This window comes from Macrobrachium rosenbergii, chromosome 27 (genome assembly GCF_040412425.1).
Source record: "Macrobrachium rosenbergii isolate ZJJX-2024 chromosome 27, ASM4041242v1, whole genome shotgun sequence".
Taxonomy (NCBI): Eukaryota; Metazoa; Arthropoda; class Malacostraca; order Decapoda; family Palaemonidae; genus Macrobrachium; species Macrobrachium rosenbergii.
This window is the reverse complement of record NC_089767.1, coordinates 38,780,699-38,794,791: the sequence shown is the minus strand read 5'-3', so window position 1 is coordinate 38,794,791 and position 14,093 is coordinate 38,780,699. Positions and strand designations below refer to the sequence as shown.

General features: G+C 33.4%; 1 protein-coding gene across 1 annotated transcript in view; it reads left to right on the top strand.

Moving 5' to 3' along the window:
• The window catches only part of LOC136853667 (carbonic anhydrase-related protein 10-like), a 221,194-nt gene that overhangs the window by 170,148 nt on the left and 36,953 nt on the right, over positions 1-14,093 (top strand). Inside the window, exons 4-5 of the mRNA XM_067129595.1 lie at positions 6,308-6,421; positions 14,007-14,090. Of these exons, the coding sequence (XP_066985696.1) occupies positions 6,308-6,421; positions 14,007-14,090 (198 nt within the window). The remainder of the gene's footprint in view (positions 1-6,307; positions 6,422-14,006; positions 14,091-14,093) is intronic.

Below are 14,093 nucleotides of genomic sequence, written 5' to 3'. Positions count from 1 at the left end.
TATATATAGAAATATATATATATATATATATATATATATATATATATATATATATATATATATATATATATATATATATATATTGACTTACATTATTGTGGATTTCGTCACCATCTTAGAACTCAATTGATTATAATAATAATAATAATAATAATAATAATAATAATAATAATAATAATAATAATAATAATAATAATAACCATTAAAACGAAATTATAAAAAAAATATTACGGTATGAAAAAAAATATCAACACAACTTCCTCATTTTAGCCGATACATCAAACCGATTTCCAACTAATAACGGATCATTATCTTGCAGCGAAGTCTGACCTGGTTTAAAGTCACTGTAATCCAAAATAAATGAGCTGCAGAGCTAATGTTTAAAAAAAAATATTATAAAATTACAACGAATTACTGCTATCAGTACACCCAACTTTGACTATCCAGTTGCCTGAATCAAATTTTATGCACTCTGGTCATTAAAGACCAATCTTTTATAGCAAAAAAAAAAAAAAAAAAAAAAAAAATTGGGTTATATGGACTCAAAAAAAAAAAAAAAAAAAAAATTGGGTTATATGGACTCAACACGTTTCTCTAAGAACTCATTTATATTATATACACACATATATATATATATATATATATATACATACATACATATATATAATGTATATATATTCATACAAGCATATATAGATAGAAAGATATATAAATGCATGTGTATACGTCTGTGTGTGTCTGTAAATACAATCACAATTACGCAAATCACAAACAGGCATAAAATCACCATCAATAAAGCATTACTGACCACAGTTGAAAGCACCTTGCTTCATTGCACGAACAAAAGCAGGTGCCTCGTACTCTATAGAGTTCCATAAAACCGCACACAAGCAAAGTACTTCAGATGTAATGACGAACTTCCTACCAATATCTCGCCGTATAATTACAGAGGACGATAACTCACCGAATACAACTGATTAAACTTTAATCACATTACCATGAAATTAGGATTACAAAGATTACATTCGAAGATTACATTCGACCCCAAAGCCACTGAAATGTAACTTGATTATTATTAATGTTTCGTGGGAGGTTGAAGACCAGCCTCTCCTCATCGGCGGAATGAGCCGCTGCGGGGGAAAATTTCATTTCTTTTTATGGAGAGAGAGAGAGAGAGAGAGAGAGAGAGAGAGAGAGAGAGAGAGAGAGAATATTTTGTGAAGAATTAATGTCAAGACGCAGAAATTTTCATATACATATATATTTCATACATATATTTACCACCCCCCACACAGACATATATATACACGCATACACATGTATGTGCGTTTGTGTATGTATAAAATATAAACCGTGTTAATACGTGTACTTGAATGCTTGATATCTATAGCATTTCCCTTCGAAACTTCTCTTATCTCAATTGTAAATTATCGTTATTGTTTGTACGACGCAGACATAATATCATTCAGTACTATCCTTACAATTTATATTCATAGACAGACACTTAATCAAGCACTGAATCAATTGCTTCTTATCATCAGAGACATGAGAGAGAGAGAGAGAGAGAGAGAGAGAGAGATGGGAGGGGAATTCATACTTTAGAAAGGAGACTTCATACTTTAGTTTATAAATACGAGAGAGAGAGAGAGAGAGAGAGAGAGAGAGAGAGAGAGAGAGAGAGAGAGAGAGAGAGAGAGAGAGAATTCATACTTTAGAGACGGGATTTCATACCTTAGTTTATAAATACGAGAGAGAGAGAGAGAGAGAGAGAGAGAGAGAGAGAGAGAGAGAGAGAGAGAGAGAGAGAGAGAGAGAGAGAACTTGATACTTCAGTCTACAAATAAGGCAAGTTGACAGCTCACCCTTTAATAATATCAATAATGAAGACGTTCATTATGACATAAAAAAAAAGCATCAAAGTTAATGACGATATCATCATCAGTAGCTGTAAGTAAAGCAGCAATAATAAATAATAATAATAATAATGATAATAAGAACCATCGCCTCCTCCTTTACGGATGAGCAGTTCTTCTTCATCCGTCGTACGAGCATGACCCGGCCACCGCCACCCGCCAACCCCACAACAAGAAGATACGACAAGATAATGAACGGAGCAACAAGCAACTTGAACGTCACAAGCACGTCGTAATTGCTTGAACTTGCGACAACCGATGCAATTGCAATTATCAGCGTCCTACTTGTCTCGCTGAATATCACATTGCGTTCAACGGCTCCCGGGCCGATAATTATATGCACGTATATATATAGATTTATTCATGATGGCTGCCGCTGCTTGCAGAAGTCGCGGGTGGGGACAAATGTATGCGGTAATACAAACGGCGGGGCGTAATTAATGACGTGCGATGGCACACTTCGTACGGGTTATGGATAAACATAAGCAAGGAACCGAGTCCGTTATGCGAAGGCGCAAAAACAAACATATATATATATTATATATATATATATATATATATATATATATATATATATATATATACATATATTTATATATAATATATAATTTATATATAAATATATTTGTGTAATATATATGTTTGTATATTACATACACACACACATATATATATGCATATATTAAATTGAGAATAAATATAAAAAAATATGGGCTTCAGCAAATGCAATTTGGACCCATATGATTTTTCTCAAATTTAAGACATATGGGCCAGGACTGTATATAAATAAAGATAAAATCCATTTTGGGGTCACTGGGTCATGGATATTGTTTGTTCTTATAAGCGGTGAGAAAAAAAAAAAAAAAAACGAATCATTGAGTATTTGCTGTCCATATTTTAACCATTTTCTTCTTGGCCTTTTCGTCCTAGCTACTCTGCTTGTCTAAATGACATTTACAGAAGCCCATATTTTTTTTCTCAAATTTAATACATATATGTATATAAAAAGATAAAATTATGTCCTTTCCTTAGCAGGATTTTATCTTTATTTATATATTCATCACGTTCCATATTTTCGTGATTCAGTTATACATATACAGTATGAATATATATACATACACACATATATTGCACAATTATAGGAATATACGTGTATATATATATACAGTATACGTATTGTATATATATATAAATATATATATATATATATATATATATATATATATATATATATATATATATATATATATATGTATATATATATATATATATATATATATATATATATATATATATATATATATTTCTCATTTCACATAACCTTACACAACCTATATCACATGTTCACTAGTAACGTTAATATTTTTAGAACAATCGAAATAACTACACCAAAAGTCATTAATCAGTTAAAGCTATATAAACATGTAGAGGTTAAAACTCTTACAATAATAAACTGAAAGTACGTTAATCGATGTCTCATACAAAATTAATTCATTCGGTAAAAATAAATAGAACTGATATAACTACACCAAAAACCATAAATCAGTTAATGCTGTATTAATCTCTGTAGAGATGAACCTTTTACAATGTATAAATTGAAAGTACATCAAAAGATAAATCCCATAAAAGACGAATTCATTCTGTACAGAGCAACTTAAACAAAGCAAGATTAAAAGACAAAGTCCATCAGTTGCAATATAAATCCTCAGACATGTGATATCTATAAATTCGTATCTTCATCAATAATTATTCCACAAAAACAGTCTTAATTAAAAACGACCTAACCTGACCTGTCGTTTAATTAAGAGGAGTTCTTTCAGTAATTAATCCTCAGAGTATAAATATCCCGGTTAAATAAATGTCTTTTTCAAAGCAATAATCACAAAAAACAAGTAAAAAATCCGCCGCAGTTTCTTCGACGCAATCGAGTTTTCTATACAGCCGCTACATCGTATAATCAAGGTCACCGAAAACAGGTCTATCTTTCGGTGGTCTCGGTATAATGCTGTATGTACCGCGGCCCATGAGACTTTAACCACGGCCCGGTGGTGGCCTACCCTATATCGTTGCCAGAAGCACGATTAAGGCTAATTTGAACCTTACATAAAATAAAAACTACTTAGGCTAGAGGGCTGCAATTTGGTATGTTTGATGACTGGAGGGTGGATGACCAACATACCAATTTGCAGCCCTCTAGCCTCAGTGGTTTTTAAGATTTGAGGGCGGACAGAAAAAAGTGCGGACAGAAAACAGTGCGGACAGAAAAAGTACGGACAGAAAAAGTGCGGACAGTAAAAAGTGCGGACAGAAAAAGTGCGGACAGAAAAAATGCGGACAGAAAAATTGCGAACAGAAAAAAGTACGAACAAAATAAAGTGCGGGCAGAAAAAGGTCAGACGGACAAACAAAGCCGGCACAATAGTTTTCTTCCACAGAAAACTAAAAAAAAAAAAAAAAGCAAAAGAGCAAATCCCCACCCAGACGGCAGAGTGACCCTACCCGGCATGAAAAATTTAAATCTGCAGCGGATGCTAATTATCTGGCAATTGATTGACTGATTAATTCTAAATTACCTGGCTCTTTATAAACGACGTCCACCCAGCTAAAAAAAAAAAAAAAAAAAGTGACTGGAATGATGCCCACATTTCCTCTTGTCTTTATCCGGTATCTATGGATCATTTGCTAATAGAAAGGATCTGCTTCAATACAACTTTATTTCGGTTAAGTAGTAATTAAATGCGCGAAGGTCAAAGATCCTAATTATGACATAAACTGCATTCATGATAATAATATTTATAAGTATGATTCCTATAAAAGTGATAAAAGCTTCCAGACATATTTCGATTTAAATATGGCTGACGAAAATCCTAATTTCCAAACCGACTGATAATTATGACATCGACAACTGTTTTGATAACTATATGTATAATCTTCCATTGTTATCTGCCCTTTCCAGGACATGCTATAAGACATCAACAACGGTTATGATAACTATATATATAGTCTTCCACTTATCTGCCCTTTCCAGGACATGCTATAAGACATCAACAACGGTTATGATAACTATATATATTGTCTTCCACTGTTATCTGCCCTTTCCAGGACATTCTACATCAAGAACAGTTATGATAACTAATATATATATATATATATATATATATATATATATATATATATATATATATATACATAATCTTCACTGTTATCTGCCCTTTCCAGGACATGCTACAAGACATCAACAACTGTTATGATAACTCTATGTATAATCTTCCACTGTTATCTGCGCTTTCCAGGACATGCTACAACCCAAACATAGTAATTTCCTTGAGGCATTCTAGAACAAAATTAGATTTTAATTTATAAACAATGTCTATCACATTATGTCAATGATAATGTCGTCATGTCATGGTAATCATGACGCCAGATAAATTATTCATTCATTCATTCATACCTTGAGCTGCATGAGATAATGTCCATGGCTAACATTCTCCTTAATACCTGAAGGCTGCGTTCACCGGTGAATTTATAAATATATTCAGATCCCATGAACAGGCACCGTTGCATATGCAAATGTCTCGAATTTTGTGCATGATCCACTTTGCATCGCCCAAGGTTTCCGACATAAACACTTCTTAGTTAAAGCGGCAAATATACTGAAAGTTTTACTTTTTTAAAAATACAAACTTGGATTCGAGACTCATTGAACGAGGTCACCTGAAGCCTTTTCTTGACCCCATATGACACGAGCCTAATGCCCTATCACTGAATTACTGAATATATATATATATATATATATATATATATATATATATATATATATATATATATATATATATATATGTGTGTGTGTGTGTGTGTGTGTGTGTGTGTGTGTTACATATATATATATACATATATGGAAATGAACACATGGGAAAGTCTTTCACAGAAATAAATTTCCGACTCACTTCGAGACCGAACACCGGCCTTTCGAGTGAGAGTCCAAGGCGTTAGCAAATCCTCCGCACGGGTGGAATTGCTAACTCCTGGACTCTCACTCGAAAAAGTCCGGGGTTCGGTCGCGACGGATCAGAAAAAAAAATATAATAAAAAAAAAAAAAAAAAATATATATATATATATATATATATATATATATATATATATATATATATATATATATATATATATATATATATATATATATATATATATATACACACATATATATACACATATACATACACAAGTCCGAGGTTGGGTCCCGATGTGAGTCAGGATAAAAAAATATATACAGTATATATGTAAATAAATAAACATATATATACACATATACATGTGTGCATTCAAGCACTGCTTGACCAAACCACAAGTCCTACCTGAATCGCAACAATAAAATTATTCTTCTCATCAACAGGTTGATGGCGTCATCAATAACACAGGTCACAGCGTGGTTTTAACGTTAGGAACCCCTTCCAGTCACCAGACAGCCATCAATATCACAGGAGGACCGCTATCCTATAAGTACCAGGTAATGTTTCTGCTGTTCGTTCCGCTGTCAGTCATCAAATCCGGTCAATTAATTGTTTACTGAAAATGAACAATTATGTTCCTTAAATGTCGGAAATTTTAAAAATCGATATTTATGTTCCTTGAAGATTGTGAATTTTAACAGTCCATACTTATATTCCTTAATTACAGTAAATTTTAACAGTCCATTCTTATATTCCTTAATTATAGTAAGTTTTAACAATCCATTCTTATATTCCTTAAAGATTGTGAATTTTAACAGTCCACACTTATATTCCTTAATTACAGTAAATTTTAACAATTCATACTTATATTCCTTAAAAACTGCAAGTTCTGACACTCCATACTTATTTTCCTTGATTATAGTTAATTTTAACCATCCATACTGATATTTAAGAAAAACTGTAAATTTTAACAACCCATACTTATATTCCTTAATTATTGTAAATTTAACAATCCATACTTATATTCATCAAAAACTGTCAGTTTTAACACTCCATACTCACATCCCTTAATTGCTGTAAATTTTAACAATCCATACCTATATTCCTTAATTACTGTAAATTTTAACAATCCATACTTATATTCTTTTGAAAATTTTAAATTTTAACATTTCATAGATAGTTTTGGTTATGTTAATGAAAACCTAAGTAACTATGAAACTCATCAGGAAACAGAAAGACTACAGTCCACGATTACATGAGTACACAAGGCCAACTATAAACATACAGATATTCAACATTTTTATTATTGTACATAAAAACATGGTTCCGTATTCATTAGACCTTTCACGTATTTATGACCTAAAATACTTCAGAATTCTTTCCAATATTTTATATCTATTTTTCTTATCCGGTAAAATAAAAACTTCTATAAATATCAAAGCATTAAAAACATCTCAAAACCATAACTTCCACGCCTGCATTCTTCACTGAAGAATAGGTCGGCTTATTCTTAGAAGCTTTATATTCTGGCGTTTCCCCAAATTGTGTTGAATTTATAACTTTTGGGAAATTGAAAATTGCACTATATTTTTCAAATGAAACACTGAATAATGTTCATTCGTCAATAATGCATCTTTCAGATTACTGAAAGGTCCGCTCTTGCAGGTCCATTAACAAAATGTATTTTAATGCTGCCATCTAGCATCATAAAAGGTCTGACCTTATGGCATAAGTCAAGGTCACTCGTACTGATTTCAAGTGACAATCAGGCAAAAAAAAATAAAGTATTTAAATTTCAAGAAATTAATCATACCGAATATAGTGAACAGTAATAACATATAGAATCTTGACCACATTAAATAATAATAATAATAATAATAATAATAATAATAATAATAATAATAATAATAATAATAATAATAATAATTACGGCAGAGTGAGGCTCCTCCCTCCCGTGGTCTGAGAGCATATTTCATGTGCTAAAGCAATAAAAGTTTGCAGAGATTTTCGTAGGGAAATTCTCCGCCATTTTATTTCTTTTTTAACGATGATGCAATAACACTAAACTCTCATGTGCTCCATCCCACACGGGATTTCCCGGGTTTATAAAAGCCTGCGATTTCTATTTTTTTTTTTTTGTACTTTTTGAATTTTTTTTTTTTTTTACAAAAACTACTGGGATTGTTTCTGTAACCAACTCAGGCTTTCATAATGATCATTTTTTATATATATATATATATATATATATATATATATATATATATATATATATATATATATATATATATATTTATATTATTTATATATTTATAATAATAATAATAATAATAATAATAATAATAATAATAATAATAATAATAATAATAATAATAATAATAATAATAATAATAATAATAATAATAATAATAATAATAATACTGGTAATCTTCTGGCACACGATGATATGTTATTCAGTAATATTCCACATAAGCTCTTCAAGACGAGGTCCATTGGAGGACGAAACTGTTGGGCATATTCTACCAAAAATCTTCCATTTTCATAGTTGGAATACAACGAAATATATACAGTATATATATATATATATATATATATATATATATATATATATATATATATATATATATATAATATAAAATTTCAAGATACGCAGTTAAAGATCCTAAACAACAGCACGAAGATATATCACGGATTTTAAACCCAAAGCCATGACCGATGATAAAAAATGGACGGAGATTCAAACACCCCCAAGTGGATTCTTTGGCAGAAAATGAATCATTTCACAAAATGAAAATATACACAGGCGAATAAGCGAAAGAGGAAATTCCAACGACTCCATTCAAGGAATAAGGCGATTCCCACTTCCAAGAGCAGATAATAATAAAAAGAAGATAAAAAGACGCGCAATTTCTTTTGCGTAATTTCCAAACGCCTGCAGGAAGTAAGAAGAAGAAGCAGATTTGATCATCTCAGAAAGAAAAACTGGAGAGTTAATCAATTTATTCTGCCCCGGTTGACTGCCAAGTTGACTTCCCCCCTTTTCTTTGTCTTTAAAATTCGCCATTTAACGCCTAAACAAACAGACATCAAGCACCGTGCAATCAAGCACACGCGACGAAGTCATCGGGCCGTGAATGACGAGCCTAAAAGCGTCATTGCTTGGAATTACACACGTTCGCTTATAGTTTCGGCTCCGTCGTAAATAACAAGGGCTCTGCGCATGCGTAAACGGGTTCCCTCGCTGATGCCAGGAAATTAAGCGTAAAAATGTCTAGAATGGTTTTAAAAAAATTGAAAAGAACAGACTGAACAGAGCAATGACAGAGACAGCAGTCCTCTCAATTTGTATTTTATGTTATACGTTTATTATTTATTTACATATTTATTGATTTAATTGTTTATTTATTTATTTCACTGCCACTCGACTGACTAGGTTTGAATTCATAGCCCGACAGGTTTGAATTCACAGCCTGACATGTTTGAATTCACAGCCTGACAGGTTTAAATTCACAGCTTGGCAGATTTGAATTCATAGCCTGACAGGTTTGAATTCACAGCCTGAAAGGTCTGAATTCAAACCGTGAAAGATTTGAATTCACAGCCTGAAAAGTTTGGATTCATAGCCAGGAAGGGTTGAATTCACAGCGTGAAAGGTATGAATTCAAAACTTGAAAGGCTTGAATTCATAGCCTGGAAGGTTTTAATTAACAGTCTGAAAGGGCTGAATTCAAAAGATTTGAATTCACAGCCTGAAAGATCTGAATTCAAACTGGACCTGACAAAAAAAAAAAAAAAATTGTAGAAACATCACAAAAGATCTTCGTTTGAAACCAAAACGCACAGACGAGCCGAAGCAACAATAAATACCAGTGTCTACTTTACGCGATTCAATCAGGTAAAACTGACTCCCCACTGCGATACCAAAATCAACATCTAACGACGGAGCGCAAAGACTGACGCCAAAAATAGCAGACTGAGTAAACCAAGCTAACAGGGGTAATCTTGCCATTTCAGGATAATCACGCACCGTCAAACGTATCTTGATACGCCTCCGGATTCACAGCGGTACCAAGATTAAAACGGGGAGAAGATTAAGCGTAACATATGATTTTTCTTCACGTTACGTCGACGGATGGATGTCCAGGGATAAAGTTAACTACTTGAAAAATATCCAGGAAAGATAAATTTACTCGTTATCCAATCCTCTGACAACAAGTAAAAGCGGATTTTGCCTCTGAGTTTTATATAACCGTTATTATTATTATTATTATTATTATTATTATTATTATTATTATTATTATTATTATTATTATTATTTCATTATTATTATTATTATTATTATTATTATTATTATTATTATTATTATTATTTATTATTATTATTATTATTATTATTAGATGAAACCTATTCACATGGAACAAGCCCACGGGGGCACTGATTTGAAATCCAAGCTTCCAAAGAATATTTATTTCAATCTCCCCTGCAGACCCCATACTGAGGCAGTAACTGATCAAGGTACAGAGCCAGTGATTTTTCGTGGCCCTGAAGGAGACGCGAACCCGCGACATCTGAGCGGCACGCCACGACCCTAGCCACCATACCAGCGGACTGGTAAAACAATCGTTCTCACAAAACAATTGGAATGAGGTTCGACCAAATCTTCCAGGAATAATAATAATAAGAGGAAATGATACCGACACTTCCAGTAATCACCTTGTCACGGGAAGCGATCGCATAATTACTTTCTTTGACACCTGGACATTATGAGCAAAGACCAGCAATAGCCTCATTGGTCGTCTGATAACATTTCAATCAGTATCTGGCTATCAGTATCAAAGAAAACGCTGAATATGAAAGGAATATTGTAACCTACGAAAATAACATTGCAACACAGGAAAAAAATACTGCAACCTAGGAAAATAGTACTGAAACCTAGGAAATGAATACTGCAACCTATGATACGAATATTGCAACCTATGAAAAGAATCTTGCAACCTATGAAAAGAATCTTGCAACCTATATAGAAAGAATATTGCAACCTATAGAAAGAATCTTGCAACCTAAGAAAAGAATATTGCAACCTAGGAAAAGAATCTTGCAACCTATAGAAAGAATATTGCAACCTATAGAAAGAATCTTGTAACCTAAGAAAAGAATATTGCAACCTAGGAAAAGAATCTTGTAACCTATAGAAAGAATATTGCAACCTATGATAAGAATATTGCAACCTATGAAAAGAATATTGCAACCTATAGAAAGAATCTTGAAATCTAAAAAAAGAGTATTGCAACCTAGGGAAAGAATACTGCACCTATGATAAGAATATTGCAACCTAGGAAAAGAATCCTGCAACCTTGGAAAAGAGTCTTGTAACATAGGGAAAGTATATTGCAACCTAGGAAAAGAATTTTGCAACCTACAGAAAGAATATTGCAAACCTGGAGGTTAGGTCTCCTGCCCAACAGACCGATGGTGACTACTCACATACCACAAGGATTAATACCACTGACCATCAGATCAGGATATCAAACCGACAGGAGGAGATTAACAACTCTCAAGAGAATGGAAACCAGGACAGCCATCATATAAATGACAGCTCAGGGAGAAGAAGTTCCAGAAGATTGCTGGGCCTTGAACCAGCCTGACTACCTCATCTCTTGAAAAAGGGTCACAGTTAGGACCTGAAAGTGCTCGAGATCAAAGTAATATGTAAATATTTACCAGTAAACAAGTTATACACAAGAATCTTGTGGGTTTCTCTTTCCATCTATAGAAAGAATCTTGCAACCTCCGAAAAGAATCTTGCAACCTATGAAAAGAATATTGCAACCTATTATATAAAAAGAATTTTGCAACCTACGAAAAGAATATTGCAACATAGAAAATATTGCGACCTAGGAAAAGAATATTGCAACCTATGACAAAAACCTTGCAACCTATGAAAAGAATCTTGCAACCTATGAAAAGTATATTGCAACCTATGAAAAGAATATTACAACCTAAGAAAATAATATTGCAACCTCGGCAATGAATGTTGCAACATAAGAAAAGAATATTGCAACCTCAACCTAGCAAAATATTCCAACCTAGGAAAATACTGCAACCTACGAAAACAATAGTGCAACCTACGAAAAAAAACATTGCAACATACGAAAAGGACACTGACACCAACATTCGTTCCTAATATCTTCAACCCATGCATTTATAGGAGTCTATTCATCCTCCATTAATATTAATCGGCGTAAAATAGGAAATGGAATGGCGATATCAGGGCCATAATTAGCCTTAATATGCCCAATTAGTACTTTAGATTTATGAAAGTGAATATTTGAATATAAATGCTACTGATAATGGACTTCGTGTGTAATGTAGCTGTTTGCAGTTCGCTAATGATTTATATCATTATTATCGGAGATAGCATTTTCTGATGTTTACAATATTCATTAAAAATTGCTATCAGAAATTCACACATCAATTAAATAGTCTGTTTTCTGATCCGCGGTTTTTTTAATGCAATCTCAATGAATGCTTGCTGTCTTAATATCGCATCAACTCTAGTTAATTGAATGGAATGTAGAATTAAGGCCAAAGGCCAACCGCTGGGACCTATGAGGTCATTCAGCGCTGAAACGGAAATTGGCAGTAAATGGTTTGAAAGGTTTAACAAGAAGAAAACCTCAAAGCAGTTGCACCATGAATCAATTGTTAGGAGAAGGTGGAAAGTAAGATTTAAGAAAGAGAATATGAAAGGAGGTACAGTAAAAGGAACGAATGGGGTTGCAGCTAGGGGCCGAAGGCACTCTGCAAAGAACCTTAAGTAATGCCTTCAGTGCACCGCATGAGGTGCACTGACGGCAAAACGGGATGTACATTATAATGAGCAAATGCCAGTGAATACTAATATGCTAAAAGACATCAATCCTAATAAATAGTCTATCAGTAGACCAACTTGGAAGGAATATAGTAAGGAACAGAGTAACAGGCTCTCGTCAAAACTTTCCTCGAATAAAATCTACAGTTTTTCCAACATTTACCTCCTAATACTTTTTGAAATATTCCATATATACCTAAGGCTATTTCCGTACAATTTCTACAGCAGCGGGAGACTTTCAAGAACCCTAATGATGTAGAGCTTTGGCCAAGTTCTGTATCTTGGACTTTTCTATAAATATCATAAGACTTTTTTTTTTCTTATCAAATGTTAAGTATTTGTATCGTTGTTCAGTAAGAAGCCTGAACTTATATTTTAATCCTGTAAACGCGCGTGCGAGCACACACAAATAACACACTCATATATATAATGCGTGTATATATATATATACACATTATATATATGTGTGTGGAGCCTCGATGGCTCGGTCGGTAGAGCAGCAGCCTCGGACTCTCATAGAGGTCTGTGGCGTGGGTTCAAATCCGCAGCCGACCGGTCGGAGAGGCGGACACTTAGCTATCCGTGTAGACACCCCGGGATTATGTATGTAATCAGCGGATAGGTTTGCTGAAAGCAAATGGGTGTTACAGACTAATACACACACAAACAAAGCCACTCCAACATCTTCTAAAAACATAACAGACACCTCACACGTCTCGAACTGTCGACCTAACTGTTCAATTCTCCTCGCTGCTGGGAGAAAGGGAGCTGGGGATTTGGTACGATACATGTGCACATGCGCTACCGGGGTCTAAGCGATGTCAGGCAGGGCAGCCGATCGAGGCTACGGCCTACCCCAATGCCAAATCAAAGTCCTTCAAAGAAGGCATCGTGCTTACCCCATATAAAAATGGGAAAAAGCACGTTAAACGAAGAAGAAGAAGAAGAAGATATATATGTGTGTGTGTATGTATGCATACATATACATATATGTATATTGGATATATAAATATATATATATATACATATATATATATATATATATATATATATATATATATATATATATATATATATATATATATATATATATATAAACACAAAATACACACATATATACATACACACAATCCACCTCATTTTGATCAATAGTGTTACAAAATATGCATATAAATAATATAAAAAAAATTCTAATTAAAAAAAACAGGGAATCAAACATGGCTTACCTTGCTGACCTCACTCTCTCTCTCTCTCCCTCTCTCTTTCCACGACAGGTCAGCCACGTGCAGCTGCACTTCGGGGCTGGTGACCAGCGGGGCTCAGAGCACACAGTGAACGGCACAGCCTTCCCAGCTGAGGTA